General features: G+C 44.7%; 1 protein-coding gene across 3 annotated transcripts in view; it reads right to left on the reverse strand.

Moving 5' to 3' along the window:
- Positions 1-20,658, reverse strand: part of ATXN10 (ataxin 10) — a 170,235-nt gene that overhangs the window by 82,018 nt on the left and 67,559 nt on the right. For all 3 annotated transcript variants that reach the window (XM_058741012.1, XM_058741011.1, XM_058741010.1), the window contains 2 exons: positions 13,472-13,580; positions 11,878-12,047 (listed from right to left, as the gene is read on the reverse strand). In XM_058741012.1, the coding sequence (XP_058596995.1) occupies positions 11,878-12,047; positions 13,472-13,580 (279 nt within the window). The remainder of the gene's footprint in view (positions 1-11,877; positions 12,048-13,471; positions 13,581-20,658) is intronic.

The following is a 20,658-nucleotide window of genomic DNA, read 5'->3' on the forward strand; positions in this document are numbered from 1 at the left end:
CAATGCTCCTAATTCTTCCCTGAAGGCTGAGATCCTGGAGGCCCTTCAGGAAGCTCCAAGGTGAGCCACTTGTACGAAGCCTTTACAGCATTTCTACTCGCACACCACTTTCTACTCTACTGGAACGATCTGTTTTTACACCTGTCTCCCCCTTTACACTGTGCATCCCTTGGGAGTAAGCACCAGGCCAAATCCGTTTCTGCACTCCCAGTGTCTGGAGCGCTGGCTGGTACACAGCATATGGCAGGCACGTATTTGTCGAGCTGAACTAAAAGCTCTTGCCCCTACGCCAAATAGCATGTTCGCTCGTACTCGGGAACTCAGAATTATTCCCGACGTCGCTCTTGACTGCAACACAGCAGCAGATTTAAATTCAAACTAAAATCCACAGCTTGGGACTAAATATCATTCCTGGTCCACTAGAATGTAATGGGTATGAAATTCAATTCTATCAGGACAAGACAAGCGACAGGCTTTTAAAAAGGGGTGGAGGGCGCAGTCCGATCGTGACTTCAAGGGCTGACGAAAACAAGGCCATTAAAGGAACGTGCCTTTGATCCTCTTTTTAGTTGCTGCCAGGGGGGAAAGAAAAAAAAGAAAAAGCAAAATATGGTAAGGATCAAAACTGTGTTAGATGCGTGACAGACAGCTCCACTCTAGCCTTTGAAAAAAATGGGAGACTCTCCAATATTTGAAAAAGCGCTTTTCTCAAAGAAGGAGAGCCTGGGGAGACACAAAGAGATTTCACAATGTCAAAGTACTCAGATCCACACTAGGTTGGGGTATGTGCTAGAAAGCTTGGATACTTGAGCATTCAGCAGATGCTAACGTACCCAAAACAGAACACCTGACAATAAAGGGTAAATTCAATTTTCTATTCCTTTCGGGGGGGGGGGGGGGGGGGGCGGAGTTTAACACACTGGAAGAATCTTTATATTTTCTTCTCTCTCTCTCACTCCCCCTCACACTCTTTCTCTCTCTCTCTCTCACACACACACACACACACACACACACACACACACACACACACACACAACCTACCTACCACCTCCATCCCCACTATTATTCATTAGCAAAATATCCACGTTGTATGCTAACGTTTTGCTTATTAGAATCTTTCAATTAAAAATATAATTGAATGGGGCGCCTGGGTGGCGCAGTCGGTTAAGCGTCCGACTTCAGCCAGGTCACGATCTCGCGGTCCGTGAGTTCGAGCCCCGCGTCGGGCTCTGGGCTGATGGCTCGGAGCCTGGAGCCTGCTTCCGATTCTGTGTCTCCCTCTCTCTCTGACCCTCCCCCATTCATGCTCTGTCTCTCTCTGTCTCAAAAATAAATAAACATTAAAAAAATATATATATATATATAATTGAAATTGTAACTGTTAAAGCCCCCAGACCTCGGCCAGGGAGTGGGGGTCAAGATGCCGTCCCTACCGTGGAAAGTAGAATGAAGAACTATTTCAGTCACCAACGAACGAAGTATATTCTCTTATCAGGAACTCTAGACATGCATCCCTTTCCTTTTTCAATAGCACCTTCTCGTTATTAGGAAAGAAATTCACATTCACTGTAAGACTACGAACAAGTATACCGGAAAAAATGAAACCCACCCTAATTTTACCAACCAGAGACAGCTGTAGTCTATCTGCGCGGGATCCATTTGTTACGCGTGTATGTATTTGTGCCTCTAAAGTACGCTTACAACACAGATACACATGAACGCGTGGCTCCTCAGATACAGTATTGTGTCCTGTGCTGAATTCCCACCGAGCATGTTATCCTGAGCACTGACTGTTTCAAGAGAATAAATGTTCTCTGAAAACATGATTTTTATTGGCTGCGTATCACATTACCGTAATTTACTTAAACATTTCCAATTATGGAAAAGTTGGTAACACAAATACAGCTGGCCTTGACTAAAGGCTTATCACATGTCCTAAACGGATTATCTAACCCTCACAGCCACCCTTTGCCATGACTCCATTTTGGGTTGAGTAAACGGAGTCACAGACAGGATGAATAACTTGCTCACGATCAGCCACGTACTATCTATCTAGCCCAACCCAGACAGGAGCTCCACGCCCCGAGTTCCTCCCTTATTTACACTCCTATCTATGCTAATCTTCATTATTCCTGCTCCATAAAATATCCCTGGTTATTCTGACAAGTTAATTATGTGCTGTTCCAGATTCCCATGAGTTCTATCCGTAACACTTTATTCCTTAATCGACACAACTTTGTCTTAGTGTTTCCTCCAGGTAAGCTTAGCCTTTTTCAAATAGTTAACAAGCTCCCTCTCCTCTCTGGTCACATGGGGCCTTCTCCCCTCTTGGGGTCTGCTTCCAAAGTACATGCTCTGTTCCAACAACCTATATGCTCTGGACATTGTTGATTATTTTAGCTGTAAAGTATGTTTATTTTGGGGGCACCTGGGTGGCTCAGTCGGTCGAGTGTCCGACTTCGGCTCAGGTCATGATCTCACGGTTCGTGGGTTCGAGCCCTGCGTCGGGCTCTGTGTTGACAGTTGGGAGCCTGAAGCCTGCTTCGGATTCTGTGTCTCCCTCTCTCTCTCTGCCCCTCCCCTGCTCAGGCAAAATAAACATTAAAAAAAATATTTTTTTAAGTATATCTTAATATTGCTAAAATAATTCTCTAATTCTTTTCACATTTTTTTGGTCAAAATTCTGGGATTTTTTTCCCCTTTAGTGGGGATATAATTGGCCTACCAATAAACAGATAAAGCAGTGTAAAAACAGTACCAAACAGTATCTTTACAATATCCCCACATTTCCACCCAGGACCACGGTACTTGTCTCGGTTTACGTGGCTAGTTTTCTGTCACCTAAAGTCTCAGCTATTTCTTGTTATGGATACTGTGAAATAATTGTTTTTACCGTGAAACACGAATCCGTTTAAAATCCCTGTTGTCTAGAAACTGATCAGAAGGCACAGTAAAGAAAACGGAGTGGCAGTTAAGAAAATCGGATTCCAGGCTTTTACAAACTGCTGAGTCACCGCAGACAAATACTTGCCCAATGACTTCCTTTCGGTACGTAGGAGATGGATCAATCATGCTTCTCCGAATATGCACGTCCCAGGAACATAGGTCTCTACGCTGACCTCCAAGAAGTCACGTACTCCTGGGGCACTTCAGACAACAAAGAAAACGTTTCGGCCAGAACCAAGGAACATGACCGCTGTCCAGAACGACTCCGCCGCCAGCTCCCCATGCGCTGCTCTATAAAACGTGCCTGCTCTAAGGATCCTCACCAAGCTGGTCAAAGGTTTCAAGCGACAAGCCTCAAACGTCCTTTTCTGGTAGGTGCAGAACAGTAGAGGCCAGCCGGCAGAGTTTGGTTCTGGAGGCAGAGTGCAGCCTGCTATCGCTCCCAGCGAGTAACTTAACTCCTCCAAACTCTCAGTAACCAGCACAGGGGGGCACCGATCCATGGTTCACGGACTCCTTGGGCTGCACACCAGGAGCCGTGGCAGGGGTTCACCGGACAGGGTGCGTGCTGCCTTCAAGGAGCTTACAGGTCGGTGGGGAAGAGGGCCGAGGAGGCCGCGTGCTCGAGAAAGCCCAGGCCTGGGGCCTGGTTCGTGTGCAGGAGTGAAACAACAGCCACCAGCAGGCTGTTACATTTTATTTACATCTTTAGTAGGATTCCTCCTTTTAAATAATTTACCTCTTTTCTCCGAAAGAACAAGCTGACCACTCCGTGACAAGACACAAAAAGGGGTTTTGGGTCTTTAAAAAGAAAAAATTTACAGCTGCACGAAGCAGAGCCACGGTATGTGTCCTCTAGGTAGGAATTTTAATTTCACCTACTGTAACAGGAACTGTAGGTTCAGGAAACTAATGGTGACAGCTTGATTTATGAATTTTGACATATTTCTTGAACTAGGATTACATTACAAAGAAGAGGAATTCTAAGCAAGCCGGATCTTGCCTATACATTCAATCTTCAAATCAATAAACTGCGATTCTGGGCAACTTGTTTCTGACAGAGGACAGACACAGGCTAACCCAGACAGGCCAGGTCCCTGTAACGTGAAAGTTCCTTAACACGCTCTCGGAAGGGAGCTAGAACGGATTCAGGGACCCACAGAGAAAACCCTTCGGTTCTTTCCTAGGCAATAACAAAAGAGAAATTCGACTCAGAGAGCAGGTGTGGTCAAAGTGACCAGGGAAAAAAGGATTCCCGTCCTAAAGAAAGTTTTGTCTACTCCATTTTACTTCCTTCCAAAAGCCCCATCTATGAGAAAAGCGCTGAACACAGAAGACGGTACGTGAGGGTTACTTTAAACTGTGTAAATACCCGTGAGGTGCTGTCCATAAATTTCCACTTAAATACAGGCACTGGGAGACACTGACTGAAGGGGAGCCTCTCAGTTACAGTGGGATGGTGGGGGAGCGGCGGGGAGAGGCCACACACATGCTGTCAGCCACTTCCCGCACGCGATCTCACTTCACCCCTCCAGCCACACAGGCAGGTGTCTTACACGTGACGGAGCTGAGGCTCAGAGAGGTTAAATCACTTGTCCAAGCCTACACAGCTAAGAGACGGTAAAACTACGAGGCAGATCTGGGGTGTCTGACCACGAGGTTCCGCGTGGGTTCTCTGTACTATTCTCAGCTTGCTGTATGAGTATCACGTCTACTTGTGGACCCAAATGTGACGAAGCACGCAAAGACAGAGGAGCCACTCTGTCTTTGGGTTCTGGAGAACCCACTGCCGGGATGTCTGCACCAGCCTACCTGAAACCCCCCAAGTAGTCAGGCACGGAGGTACGGGTGGAAGATTTCCGTAAAAATGGAAAACTACGTACGTGGCAAAGCGTGCAGGTTACGGTATTACCAGCCGAGAAGACCTGGGGAGAGCAATCTCATGAAAGGACACTGGTTGGCGGGGGGGGGGAGGTGGGGGAGGGCGTGGAGAGATGACTGGGAAGGAACCAGGCTTTGCCAAGGTAAAAGTGAGTGACACTGCATGAACTGCCAGGGGTCAGTTTACACGTGTGTGTTACACTGGAGCCATAAATGACAGCCACCTGCATACGGACACGTGTGCCAGAATCCACAGCCAGTAACACGTTTACATACAGAAACTGAGGGTATGAGTCCAGGATAGAGTCGGGGTAAAGAGGAGTAGGTATGGGCTCCAGAGGTGAGCGTGGGTGGAAAGCCTTCCCTGCAGTGACCAGAGAAGGCACCTGTGACCTTGGGTACTGAAGGCCAAGCTACGGTCACCTGGGTAAAGAACCCACAGGCCGAGAACGCAGGCGCTGGTCCTGCATGAGGACGCAGGGCCCACCATACAGCAGCACGGAGGACCCCCCCACACTCGTCGGGCATTCCCTTCCCGGCGCTCCCATCAACTCCCCGGGGGAACCGACAAGCCAGCAGTAGGGACGCAGCACAAAGCAAGTAGTGACCCTCCCCAAGAGCAACGGCCTCACTGAAATGACTGGGGGCCCCTGGGGGGCTCAGTCAGTGAAGCGTCCGACTTCGGCTCAGGTCGTGATCTCACGGTTCGTGGGTTCGAGCCCCGCGTCGGGCTCTGTGCGGGCAGCTCAGACAGAGCCTAGAGCCTGGAGCCTGCCTCGGATCCTCCGTCTCCCCCTCTCTCTGCCCCTCCCCTGCTCGCACTCTCTCAAAAATAAACAAACCTAGAAAAAGGATTAGGAAATAGCAACTGATTATTTCGGGTTCATGATCTGATAGGCAAATATGCTGGTTGAGAACATGTCAAATAGAAAGAAATCATAGAAAAGGGTTGAACAGCTGGCCTGCTCTTGACCCGTCACATCTAGATGCAAAAAGCTGACGGAACCAGTCCCCCTCCAGAAAAAAAAGCAGCGGAAAACAATCATGTTATGATCGCTTAACAAGTGTTAAGTTTAGTCTAAAACTTTTTTTAACGAAAAAAGTACACTGGGATCTATAAAGCTAAATTTGGGGTTAAAAAAGTATCGTTTAACTCCTTGCAAATATTACGCTTTGCAGATGTTCTTATAGTCTAAAATTTAGATCTGGGTAAGTCAAATCAAAATAAGGCATGTTACAGTAAGTTAGAATACATTCAAATACGTGACAAACATAAAAGACTTTCAAAAATAATTACGGAACCCCAAATCTAGAGGAACTCTTAATTTTCACGTGGAAAAGTGGTTTTATTCTCACTACATGTCTCTGTTTGCAAACAGAATAAGGACGTTTTATGGTAAAATACACACTCCTTGAGGAGGAGGGTCATGTCTTGCTTGCTTTCTATTTCCAGAACCTAAAACTGTGATCGGTGTGTGGAGACGCTGACCATAAATCCCCACGCGAGCACTTCCCGAATGCCTGCTGTGTGGGAGGCACCATTTAGATGTTGAGGGTAACACAACGGGCAGAACTTCCTTCGTCAAAAACAGAGCACAGAGGTCTTCCACGTGTCTAAATGACACCTACCTCCGTAGCAGATAATTCGGGCCTGGGACTCAGAGCTGGCCACCCAGCGCACGGTCTTCACGTGCTGGACTTTTCCGTACGCTGGAGGCTTATTTTTAAAACGAAGCCAGGGCTGTGATGAAAGCTTTCTGCGTGCATATGTCTGAACACATGGGATCCAACATATGTGCGAATGCCGGGAATCTTTTCTATCAGGGAGGAGGAGAAAGAGGGACGGAGCAGCATTTCCACAAACCTTTCGGCAGAATGGACCAAATAACCCAAACTGCGGAGGGCCCGGTGTAGTCGATACAACTTCTTTGGGGGGAAATGAAGGCAGACAAACTAGTTCATTTGCTGATCCGCTTTGAAAACACGCAGTTAGCTTTATGGAAAAAACCAGCAACCGTGTTTGGTTTTGTTTTGTTTTTTTTTCTCATGAAGAATTCCCTTAGAGCATTTCTGACAATAGCGAAGGAGAGAACAGGGAAGAAAAAAAGTAAACCATGCATTCCTTCGGCTAACAAAGAAGCAGCCAAAGAATGCTTTCTTCATGTTTACGGCATTGATACCCATGTGCTTCTTACAATAGAAACCAAAACAGAATCTCCATTTCAGGTCCACAAAGGTTTAAAAGTAAACCAATCACCAGAGACGCAGCAAGGAGATACTATGTTCTGTCGAGCACAGAAAACAAGGTAAGAACAGAAGTCACCAAGTGTTTGTGAACAGCTCCCTACCACGACCTGGGAAAAAGGGAGTCTAGCAACCCTTTTGCAATTCAAGAAACACCACGACCCATCACGGGCAGCGAATTAAGATGTCAAGACCCAGGGGAGGCCTGGGGAAATAAACTTCCATCCAAGGCCAGGCACACTGGACCGCCTCACCCAGAGCCCAGAGACACAAATGCAAAGGGGGATTGTCACCCTTCCTGTCACGATGGTGCAGTCGGCTCCTGTCCTTGAGAGACAGAGGGACTGCTAGCTGGCACAGCCCGCCCACAGGACCACACCTCACCTGCTCCTCGCGGACGGGAGGGGGGAGCCACAGGGGCTTTCGTCAGAGGTACCGGTGCCACGCAGACCTCCCTACGAAGGTGACTCAGTCTCCTCCAGAGCGCGCAGCAGGAGTTTCTATGCGAAAAATGCTAACTGAACGAAATCACAGTCTCTCTGAGCCTTGGTTTCCTCATTTAGAAAATGATGATGGTGTCTTTTTAGCCTTTTCCACAGAGGCATCCGAAGCCTCCACTAAACTAATGTAGATAAAAGGATCTTTATAACAGGGAAAGGGCCCCACAACCGTAAAGGGTGCCATCCAGGCGGGGGCCACCACATTCAGTGCAAAGAATGAACTTACGCGGACAAGCACAGAGACCCAGCTGGGCTTAAACGGCTTCTGATCAGACCTCCAAGCAACCAGGCAGTGCACAAAGATCTAGGAAAATCTGTCAATCATTTTGGGATCCTAGTTCAAAGAGGCAAGGATAATTAGGCCCTAGATGCTTCTCGAGTGGAAGCTTCACAGAAGAGATACCCGTCTGTTTCATCCAACAAAAGGTCCCCACAGCCGGGAACATTCACATTTGACGAGTGGATGAATCAGAGACAGAGGTGCGAGTCCCCGGGAGTGCCAGACTTGAGCCAAGACTGGGCACAAGGGGCCCGGCTGGCCTAGTAGATGCAGACTCACCAGCCACCAGCACCTTCGGTCTGAGGTCCATCAGGAAGGAAGCCTGTTGTAAACCTCTTCTTGCAAACCCCGGAACGCTCTTAAATGAGAGGCAGGCATGATGGTACAGGCCCAGGAGCTCAGAGTCAGACAAATCTAAATACTACTCTGGACCGGGCAACTCACCAACCTGGTGGCCTCTCCTAAAATGTGGTTAACAGAGCCTGCTTTTCGGGGCTGATACAAATATCCAAGTTGGTAACACATGTAATTCACTCTGCACAACGCTGGGACATAAGAAACACTCAACAGGGTATCAGTCCCTTCCTCTGGGTGAAGAATGAACCAAATCAGATTAGGTGGCACAAAATCCCCCCTAACTCAAACAGAGTTAGAGCAGAGACAGAGCCAAATTTCCCTTTGGGCCCAAATCTGGGTGGAAGCAAGAGCCTGGTGATAGAGACCCGCTACGCCGCATAATCCTCTGTCTCTCTAACACCGCGACTAAAGTTATCTTTAATGCGTGTGATTGCTTTCCCTGGAGGCAACAATGACCAAGGTCAATGTCTAACAGCCGGCGAGAACCAGGATTTGACTGCAAGAATGAAGAAGCTTCTAGGACTGTGACGCCGTGGCAGATTCTTTGGAAGGAGAAACAAATCCCAGAAGGAATGGGTTCAGGGAAGGCACTTCGTTGGCACGGTAAGAAAGCAGGGGCAACAGGGGCATTCTTCTACTCAGAGAATGACCTTTCTCATTCCTTCGAGAATGTTTGCTCAGAAACCAGGAGGGCTATTAGCAATCACACACGTGAAGGAACATACCACCGACTTCCTGTGGGCCCCGATGACCTCTCCACAGCAGCACTTGGGCACACTCCAGATTTACTTATGGTGCAACCTGATCCTGACTTGAGTGAGTTATTTCACAAGCCTTTTAAGGGTTACTACATTTTGTTCCTATAAGAGGCCTATCCAAATCAGCAACAAAAGAATAGTTAAACACAAGAAAAGCCACCTCTTTTGTGCTCCTCAAGAAAGGCAGTCTTGGTCATTAAAAAGGCAAAGTGTTTCTTATTCTCGATCACCTTTCTCTCGCAAAAATCGGGCCAGTAACTTTCCAGGGTGGGGAGGGGACTAGTAGTCTTTCACTCATACCTGCTTGAAAGTGGGGAGGAGTCGAGATGCTAGATGCACATCTGAGCTAGCTATCTGGCGTCTGGTTCCGCGCCACACCCTGTAGAAATGATTCCGATGATCAACGATGCACAACACACAGAATTGAGACGTCAGATGACCGTTTTCTTGTCAACCTTTTCTCTGTTCTTCAGATTGGATGACTTCTATGGTTCTATCTCCAAGCACACCGACTCTTTCCTCTGTCACCTCTCTGGAGTTGTCAAGCTCATTCAGTAAAATTTTCAAATTGTGTTTTGGATACCGTGTTTTTCAGTTCTCAATTTTCCATTTGGCCCTTTTACTTTTATTTGTATTTTTTTAGTTTCTATTTCTCTGTTGAGTTACACTATCTTTTCATTCATTAGAAGCATATTTTCCTTTACATCCTTGGGCATAGTTACAATTGCTTTAAAACCTCTGTCTGCTAAACCCAATGTCTGTGTCCCTGCAGTTTCTGTTGGCCATCTTTTTTCTCTTGGAAAACGGGGCATACTTTCTTGTGCTTACAGTAAGTGTGGGCTGTATCCTGGACATTGCGAATGCTAGGCCACAGAAACTCTGGTTTCTATTTTATTCCTCTAGAAAATGCTGAATATTTTTGTTTTAGCAAGCAATGATCTTGGATGGAGTTAAACTGTAAACTCTGGCACGGCAGCTCAAATCTCAGTACAATCGTTTTATCCTTGGCTCAGCTGCCTGGAGCCTGCCCTGCATGTGTGATTCAGGCATCGGCATGGACTCAGGCAACTGGTGCCCAGAATCCGGGGCTTGCTTTCTCCCACCTGGGAGTCCCTCCTTTGCTTTCCAACGGCTGTGACTACTCCAAACTGTCCATTTCATCTTTAAGGTGAAGGGAGTACAGATTCTCTTTCAGAGTTCTAATAACTGTCCTGCACAGCACACACGGGGCTGCTCCCTTCTTCCAAGTGGCAATTCAATTCCCAAACCTGCCGGTTTGTGTCAAATTTGATTATGTTCACAGGGCTGTCTTTTGTCCAGAGTTTACAAGTATTATCTGCAGGAGGACCAGTCCAATGGTAGCACACGGGGCCATTAACAGAAGCAGAACCCACACAACTTGGTGTTTGGTTTTTTTCCCCCAATTTTTCACTTCTTCCCACAACGCTGTGGGTCACAAATTCAGAAAGGGCTCTGTCAGGCAGGCTGTCTCCGATTCATGTGGCCTCTGCCGTGCAACTAGGGAACTGAGCTTGGAACTAAGGATCTGAGCAACTACCCAAAAACCTTCCAAGATGGTTTCTTGATCCCACATCTGCTGCCTTGGCGTTCCCTGACTAGTCTCCTTCACTCTCCTCAGTACGGTTCATCCTCCAGGGCTTCTCCAGGCAGACTTGGCAAAATCATGGCACAGTGATCGCAGGGAATCTGCACATCTTACACGGTTACTGGCTTTTAAGAGGCTAGAAACGGAATCTCCAAGACCAGTCAACGGCTGTATCAGAAACGGTGGAAGATCACTCCCACCATATATTATTCTTCAAAGGAGCCACGGGGCTTTAGTCATCACACTGAGGAGAATGGGGAAATAAATGCTAATCCCTGATGGGAGAATAGCAGAGTCAAATTCCAGGTATGAGTTTGCAGCCATCTCGGAAAAAATAGATCTGTCACACATACATCTGATCTATTTCGTCAGGCAAAACAAGTGCCACCCGAAGAAAATTCCAGTGAAACAGAGGCAGGCTAATTCAGCGTTAAGCATGCGGTCCAATTCTCCTGCCATCTTTTTTCTCACCTTTTCATGTATCAGTGTAGTTCCACCTCAGCTATTCAGCACAAAAGAGGTTTCCAGGGGCAGTTTATTGAGTTTCCAAAGACTCAATACTTAAATACTGTATCAGTTTCAAAATATCTAAAAGAAATGCTTATGATGCAATCATCCAGAAATGCTGGTCACAGATTTAAGGGTTTTTTTTTTTTTTATTACTAACATAATGGCCCATAACTACCGTTTATTACATATCTACTGTGTGTTTGAAAATTTCTAGCATTTTAAATACCTGTTTTTATTGACTATTTCCTACGTGATAGTAAGAATGCGTTCAAATGCCCAGGCTCTGGACAAACATTGATACTTTATAAGAAAAGAGACTGACTCGGGGCGCCTGGGTGGCTCGGTCGGTTAAGCGTCCGACTTCGGCTCAGGTCACGATCTCACAGTCTGTGAGTTCGAGCCCCGCGTCGGGCTCTGGGCTGATGGCTCGGAGCCTGGAGCCTGCTTCCGCTTCTGTGTCTCCCTCTCTCTCTGCCCCTCCCCCGTTCATGCTCTGTCTCTCTGTGTCTCAAAAATAAATAAAAACGTTAAAAAAAATTTTTTTTTAAAAAAAAGAAAAGAGACTGACTCAAACACACGGAGGACACATACAAAGCAACACTATAAAAATACAAACCCTGATATAAACAAATATGCCACATTATGCCTATCTGTGGGATATATGCACATACCCAGCATCTCCAACTACCTTCTAAGCAAACTTTCATTCCAGAAAAGTGTACATATTCTAAATCTTAAATATCACATTCTAAAGGAAGCCATATACATATGAAACATCCTCAGAAATAATCTTACCTTGTCTTGGTTATCTTTATTCTTGTAACACAGATTTCCAATCAGACGAATAAGATGAGACTTAAAACCTTCAGCCACGTTTGAGACGTCACCCTCTGCTTTTACACAACCACTGGTACTGAAGATGTTCGTAGTGTCATTGCCAGCCACGTGAATCAGTCGTAAAAGATCTATACAAAAAACAATAAACTTTCTTTTCCAGAAGAAAATTTTTACTGTTATAAAATAAAGCTCTCTTTAAATGAAAAGTAGAAGACTCTTTCTTTCGTTTTAAATTTTTTCATGACTCGGGTTTTGGGGAGAGAAGCCACAGGGATCATCCCGACTTGGACTTTCTATCCACAAAGGAAAGTTAGCTAAAAATTTTCTGCAATCTTTCGTATAAAGAGGTTTCCAACCCCACATTCTTTCTTTATGAAGGAACTCATGGGACAACCACAGTCCACTAAGTCTAAAATGCAATACCTATTCTACAGTGAGCCATAGGACAGAAACCAAGAAGTATGCTGACTTTTTTCTCATTGTGCAGATCATCAGAAGGCAGCATGTAGTCTCCAGAAATCTATTCTGGCTCCATTCAAAAGGAGTAACACTGTAATGCTCTGTGAGATGCCTCTCAGACAGCACACGAAAATAGATCATCCTCCAGAAGCTGCAGTGACGTGTTTCCACATTCTCTCATTTAACACTCTCAACAAACCTAGTAGAGGCAAGTATCATTTTCTCCGTGTCAGAACGAAGAACTCAAGCTCACAGAGGGTAGTAATCTGGCAGAGTCGGGTGGACAGCCCATGGCTGCCTTGGCTGCACGCACGGGTTTCAACAATGATTCTGTTTCGCAGCTCTGGGGCATTTTATTTTGATCACCACTAAAAGCACTGCACTCAAAACAAAACACTCACATGAGATTCTAAGTATCTTCTACAGCTCCCTGCTGGCTTGTCTGCCCACCTAGACACAATTCATCCTTCTAGGAGAACGCATCTCCACCAGAAATATGATCTTTTTTTAAAGGAAAAAAACAGAGAACAGCAAATAACAACACCATAAGCATGGCTAACCACAAGGAACGGGTCCTACTTGAATTATGCTGCAAACAGCTTTTTAGCAAAGACGGTGTTCCAGACAATGGCTTCTTGTGTAAAACCATTTTCTTCTAAGAGCGGAATGCATAATTACTATGTGTAGGGCACTATTCTTTGTGTCCATGAAGGTAATTGGGAAAAATCTACTAGCAGACTTGGAAAACTGATATAAAAGGCACCATCATCATCACTGAAACTACTACCCCCATCATCACAACCCCCCACACCACACACCCCTGAGGAGACGCCCACTATGTGCAGCCTGTGGAACACGTGTGAGGACTCTCATCTACTGACCAGGCGTCCTGAGTTACACAGCAGGTGAGTGGCAAAAGCCTGAGCTGTTACCAAAACACAATGATTCTTGTTAAGAAAGACTGTTCCAAAAATAATCTCAAAAATATGCCAATACAGTGAAAATTAAGGATCTGTGTTTGGACTTCTATTTCAGTGTGACGGGCCGAGGATTCCTCAATGAAACATGGTGATAAGGGTGACACTTCACTCACCAATCACTCTTTCCAGCAAGCCAGGGAAAACCTGCAGATAGCTGAGCAGATCGGTGTTGGCGGTCATTTCACACAAGACATCGAGAAGCCTAATCGTGGCCAACGCCTCCTACGAACAGAAAACGTGACTTTTAAGTCAAGCTACATGGTCTGCAACTGTTACAAGTAAGGTAAGAGGATGGAATATTACAGTAACTACTAAAGAGGGGGTGCTTGTGGAGAGTGTCCGAAGAGAGAGACAAAACGATCACGAATGAGACAGAAGTCTTAAAAATGTACGTGAATAATCATTTTCACTAGCAGCAGCAGCAGCCATCAAGAACGCAAGATTATGTGTCATTATGTGTCTTCCGGGAGCAAAGAGGCAGAAAAGTTCTTATTCAAGCAAAAATACCTTCCAACAGTGGAGCAAATGTTCAAAATTACTAGCTACGTACATGACATTTATGCAAATACTTTCTTTTTAAAGTGTTCCCAGCAAGCAAGTTCTACTTTAAAGATACAAATATCCCATGAAATACATTAATTTCTTGTCCACAGGAATCCTGTAAAATGCTGTGGCCGAAAGAACTCTGGCTGCAGGAACTTGCATTATTTCTGGGGAAATATAAACTCACATATGCAGTATGGTGGAAGGTAGAGAAAGATAGTATTATTTGAAAACGTCAGTTCACGTAATAATTGATCATCAAATGGGCTACACGAACGAGAGACTACCAACTACCAACCGTATGGCATTAGGTAATCTGAATAAAACGTCAAAAATCCAATCCTCTGCAGATTTCGACCCTAGTTTCTAAAGTACACGCTATTTGACAAAATGTGGTAGATGCTATACATTTAGGTCATAAAGATAACATTCTTCAAAAGAAAAATAAATTACTCGGATGGGTTAACTCTAACTGTGTAGTTATTTTTCTCCAGTTAGGAGATTTAAAGGTAATATTTTAATCTACCATTCTGAAATCTCAAAATAAACAGCAAGAAACAACGCATATTTTTAATGCCTTGTTTGTCATCGCCAGATACCATTCCTCCTTCCAGAAGAGGCTGATCGGTTCGAGGGCTGGGGCAGAATACATGCCAGAGAGAGCAAAGAAACTAGGAGCGACTGTCGGGATCCCGTCAGAAGGAACCAGAAACAACCTGAACAAGGTCCCACTGGCCAGCAATGGCACATTAGGACATCAGGAAGAATTAGAGCTAAAGTGGACGGAAGATAAATCAAGTGGCTTTAAAACCATGACTTCACGATGGTGATGAAAACCTAAACAATTCACTCATCATCTCTGGATGATGCCACAAAACCAACTCCTTACTCTGAAGACTGATAATCAAAGGGGGAGGAAAAAAACAAGCATTTGTTGTACTTTTCATAAACACGGTGTACTGTGGGTAACCTAATAGCGGATTAAGAGAAGCTTCTGAATGATAAAAGTCAAGATACCACCATCTGCAATGCCCAAAGAATGAAGGGATCTAGGGAACAGTCATTTACAAGTGCTAACATCACAGAAAGAGACAACCGGACGTCACGTGCCTCTTGATGAAGGCACTCATCGCCAACAATAAAACACTATTGGAAAAAAAGGACACAAAAACCTAACCCAAATGTGAACAGGTTTCTGGAACTAATTATCAGTCACAGGAAATGCCAGGAAAAGGAGAAGAATATGTTAAACACCACCATGGAGTTACACTCAAAATCCAAACTGTAGAAAACTCTACAGGTAAGACAACCCAGTTTCTTCCATCAAGAACTAGCGGGGGGGGGGGGGGGGGGGGGGGCGGGGGCAAGAAAGGAGACCATAGATATGAAAGGATATCTGAGATACAGCAACTGATTGCAGTGCATGGACTTTATTTGTATCCTGATTCAAAGGAATAAACTAGAACAAAATTACTGGATAATGGGAAAAGTCTGAATATTATAATTACATTGCTAATTTTTTAGGTGTGTGCTAACTGTAGTTTACTTCTGTGTGACTCATCACCTTTTAACACATAAAACATCGGGCTGATGAAACACGTGGGAATTTTGTTTCAACGCAGGGCAGACGGTGGGATTGTGGACAAAACAAGAAAAGTAATGAACGGAGAGGAGAGCTGCTGATGCAGGGCATGGGCTTGCAGGATACTTTTTTCTCTTAGTTGCTGGAAATTTTCCATGATAAAGAGATAACAGTAAAATCAGAGGGTTGGAAGAGATAATCTAGAAGTTTCCTTCCAGCTCCTAAATTCTAGGACATTAACTGAAACCAACCCCAGTGAAAATTAATTTATCTCCACCTAACACATTCCCAATTTTAGTCATTAGAATCCTTTTATTACTAATGTGTTTCTAATGTGCATTTGGAAACTAATAATGAAAACACAGCTAGGAAAAATATTCTCTTAAAAAGCAGGATGGGGCGCCTGGGGGCTCGGTTGGTTGAGCATCCAACTCTTGGTTCCGGCCCAGGTCACGATCTCACAGTTGGTGGGCTTGAGCCCCGAGTCGGGCTCTGCATTGACAGCACAGAGCCTGCTTGGGATTTTCTCTCCCTTTCTCTGCCCCTCCCCTACTCATTCTCTCTCTCTCTCTCTCTCTCTCTCTCTCAAAATAAATAAATAAACTTAAAAAATAATAAAAAAATAAGAGGAATGAGTGAGATGTCCTTCTGCTACTTACAAGTATTATAAAACCATATTCATTAAATTGGGCTCTGGGGAAAAAAGACACAGGCACATCAAAGGAACAGGACTCTGCAATGGACACAAGAGGGGGAAGAAAGATTTGTCTCCCATCTAGACCATCTGGCGAGATTAACTTCACCCTTACAAAATTTAACGTTGGGGAAAACTGATAATTATGCAAATGACTCTTATCTACAGAAAGGCAGATTACTTGTGTCTGGCTGGAATGTAATTAATTACTGCCTTGTGCGCAGACCAGCGTTTGCATCTATGTTTAAGTCATTCCAGCAGGCCTTCAGTGCCTATAAAACACGTAGCTCTTTGACTTCTTTGACGGTTGTTAGTATCTCACTGGTTCTCTCTGTAAAACGTTGGAAATACAGAAAAGGAGCCAAAATTATATAAGAATTTAATATATGACAAAAGTAACATTAAAATTAATGGAAAGGAGGAGATTACTCACTAAATGGCATTGATACAACAATTAACAGCTAATATTTGGGAAACACTATGTACCAGTCAGCATACTAAATGCCTACATGAAATACCACTTGTCTTGGGGTGCCTCAGTGGCTCAGTCGGTAAGCGTCCAACTCCTAGTTTTCCCTCAGGTTATGATCTCACTAGCCCCAAGCTCCATGTCGTCGGGCTCTGTGTTAATGATGCGGAGCCTGCTTGGGATTCTCTCTCTCCTTTTTTCTCTGTCCCTCGCCTGTGCGAACTCCCGCACGCGCTTCCCCCCCGCCCACCTCTCTCTCAAAATAAGTAACTAAACATTAAAAAAAATACCATTCATCTTACTGGTATAGAAACGGAGGCACAGCGGGTAAGTAACTTTTCCAAGATGAAGATCAGACACCAAGATTCAAATCCAAGCCGTCCTTTACCAAAGATTATATACTCTTGGATCATCAAGACATAAATAATTCACTTGGATCTATACTTCACTCCTTACTCAAAAATAAATTCAAGGCCAGTTAAAAATGTGGACAGAATACCAAAAAAAAAACAAACCCTAAAATATACAGGTGCGTTATTTCCACAGTCTAACTGGAGATGGCTTTATAAAATATGTAAAAAAAACAAAACCAAAAAACTAAAAAAACTTCAGAAACCAGAAGGATAAAATTGGTAAGCCTAACTAGGTTAAAAACAAAAATTAAAACTTCTAAAAGGCTAAGAATATCATAAATAAATTCAAACGAACAATTAACTCTGGGGAAAGAAAAGTTTCCTGCATATGTGACAAAAACACTAATTTTCTGAAAATGCTCATTAATAACTTTATTCTAAAAGGTAAACGGACACACAAGAAAATGAACATGCTGGACAACGAAACAATTAACGAGAAATGGTAATCAAATCGGATTAGTGAAAGGCTGCAAACCCACGTACTCTCATGCTCCGTTGGTACGGCATTTAGAAATATTCCTAAAATTTTTAAATAAACAGACTCTGACTCAGCGATTCGACTTCCAGGAATTTATCATTCCAGATCTGCTGGTCCAAAACTGCAGAGCCACCTACACCGGAGCATTACCTGTGAAAAGGTTTTTAAAACAAAACCCTGGAGGCAACTGAGGTGTATGGTGACAGACAGGCGATGAGAAAGTTCCGGCAGATCGATCTAGTGAGACACTGTTCACCTGTGAAGGAGGAGGAAGCGCACAAGACACACAGAAAAAGCAGTACTGGAACAAACCAAGAGGCAAAACACAGGCGTGTACATACCAAAAACTCTGAAAGGAAAAGTAAAAAGTACACGCTAATATATCCGCAGAAGACAGGAGGGCTGGGCGAGAATGAGGACTTTTTGTTTCGCTGACTTCGGTGTGAACTTTTTTTATTTAATAAGCAAGTATTATCTGCATAGCGCAAATATTTAATCCCTCATCAGTCTGTGGAATAAAAGATTACCCGTTCTCGTTCAAATGCCTACTACAGAAACATATTACAACTGAAGCTGGGGAACGCGGAGTGAAACAGGATGAGAAACCCACAACCCGAAGATCATTTTCCTAATGGACAAATACAAGAAAGTACAAAACCGAAGGAAATATTTTTCACTTTCAGAGGAAAGGCCAGGCTCACCACAAGCAACAAGACGAAGGCTCGAGACAAAGCTAACTGACCCGTCGGTCCTACGAGATAAACAGCACACTAGGAGCGACAAAAATGTATCAGAAACTAGAAAAAAAGAGTACACGCAAAATACCAAAGGCAGAAGCACGCACGTTAATGTGAGAACCTAAGACTATTTTCACTAAGGCGGCATGGAAAAAAAAACACAAAAAACCCTCAGGATTTTAGAGGCACACAATTACGTAAATTAACACACAGATGATACAAACACGACTCTTCGTTCCAATTTTTCAGCCACAGCATGGTAAGAACCTTCCTGGGTATCTTGTCCTACGGATACCCCAGCTGGGTAAATGCAGTGGTTTGCTGTCTGCTGGCTGGGGGAGACAGGGAGAGGAGGCAGGAGTGGGGAGCCCCGATCAGCGGCATTTGCTGGTTTCCACGGTGTAAATACCTCTACCCTGGAGGATTTAACATCTCCGGGGTTTCTGAACATTTAACGATGGACTCAGAAGTCAGTACAGGCCAGCCCCAGCAGCCACTGGGTATAGGGTATACTGAAATATTGAGGTTAGAGGTCTTCTTAAAAACTACTGTGGCTTTTTTAAAACCTTCTAACTTAAAGGAGAACACACATACGGTAACGTGCACAAATCAGGAGGGTAGAGGTTAATGAGTTTTTAAAAAGTGAACTACTGGGGAAAGAACCATTCTACCCGTTCTAGCTTTAAGACAGAAGGGAAGGAAGATAGGACAGTTCTCAAAAGAAAACGGTCTATACATTTTTATCTATTGGTGCACCTGGGTGGCTCAGTTGGTCTGACTCCTAGTTTTGGCTCAGGTCATGACCTTGCAGTTCGTAAGTTCCAGTCCTGCATCAGGCTCTGTGCTGACAGCACGGAGCCGGCTTGGGATTCTTTCTCTCCCTCTCTGCCCCACGCCTGCCTGCTCATTCTCAAAATAAGTCAATAAACTTAAGTTAATTTCTATCTATTAATATACAGTATTTCCTCCCATCTTAGAAATGAAACTATCTGAAAGAAATACACAAACTTTCCTCAATATAGAAAGTTCCATCGGGCGCCTGAGTGGCTTCGTTGGTTAAGCATCCGACTTTGGCTCAGGTCATGATCTTGTGGTGTCTGAGTTTGGGCCCCATGTCAGGCTCTGTGCTGACAGCTCAGAGCCTGGAGCCTGCTTCCGATCCTGTGTGTCCCTCTCTCTCTGCCCGTACCCACTCACACTGTCTGTCTGTCTGTCTCTCTCTCTCTCTCTCTCTCAAAGAAAATAAACATTAAAAAAACTAGTTTCATCAGGTCATTTCTTATGACAATATTGAAATTATCTGTACTATAAATACAAGTGCCCTGAAAAAGTTGAAAGCTGGGTCTTAACCAAGTACTAAGTTTTAGTTCCTTTTCTGTCTCCTGGAGAACTGATTTTTGAAACTTTTTAGAAGCACAGCTCACTGCTCCTCCTACTGGAAACAAAGGCAAATCTATCTCCAGGAAGGAAAGGCAGTAGGAAGTCGAGATTTGGCTCTTGTAGCACAGAAATGAGAATGAAAGTACCAGCTTTGCCCGCGAGCGCAAATGTGGTCTGTAGGAACGCGGCACAGAAAATCCACAGCAAAGTAACCTTGAAACACGGTACATTCACCGAGAAGGAAATCTACCGTCACAGCGAAGTCCTAACCGCGGCCCGCGGTTACAAGGGAAGCTAAGAGGTTCGTGGCATCACGCACAGCTCCCTGGAAAACGCTATGGATCCGCATGGTGGGTGGTCCTGTGGAGGGCAGCCCCTCCCACCCATCATTCCCACAGACGTCAGTGTTACCGAGGACGTATACTTGACACAATAAAAATACGCCCATCTTGAGTGTATGCTACAGAGTTGTGTCGACATACACAGCCAGGTACAACCTTTCCATTACCCAAAACGTTCCCTCGTGCCCCCCACAATCAATTCTACCCCTCCACCTCCAGCCCCTGATGACGTTTCGCAGGCTTTGTTATTATCGGTAAGTTTCGCGCTCTACTCTGGCTACCCTCATGCAGCAGGTTTGCGATTCCTCTCTGCCTGTGTGACAAACACATCCCTTTCTACTGTTGAGTAGTATTCCAGAGAAAGAACCATTCTAACTTTAAGACAGGGGGGAAGGAAGATGGGACAGACAAAAATGAAGAGAATTCCTCACGCAAAGAGAAGGGAAGCGGAATCGGCATAAACTAGCTTCCATCCCCTTGGTAAAGACTCGAATGATCCAGGGCAGCATTGAGGAGAATAAAAAAAAAAATACTTGAAGAAGCTGACCAGGCTGGTGTATGATCGCGAATCTCCTACAAGGACAGAAGAAACAAACTTTCTGGAAGGCAATTTAAAATGTGTACCAGAAGCTTTAAAATGGGATACACCCTTACAGGCAGCAA

This window comes from Neofelis nebulosa, chromosome 8, assembly GCF_028018385.1.
Source record: "Neofelis nebulosa isolate mNeoNeb1 chromosome 8, mNeoNeb1.pri, whole genome shotgun sequence".
Lineage (NCBI taxonomy): Eukaryota > Metazoa > Chordata > Mammalia > Carnivora > Felidae > Neofelis > Neofelis nebulosa.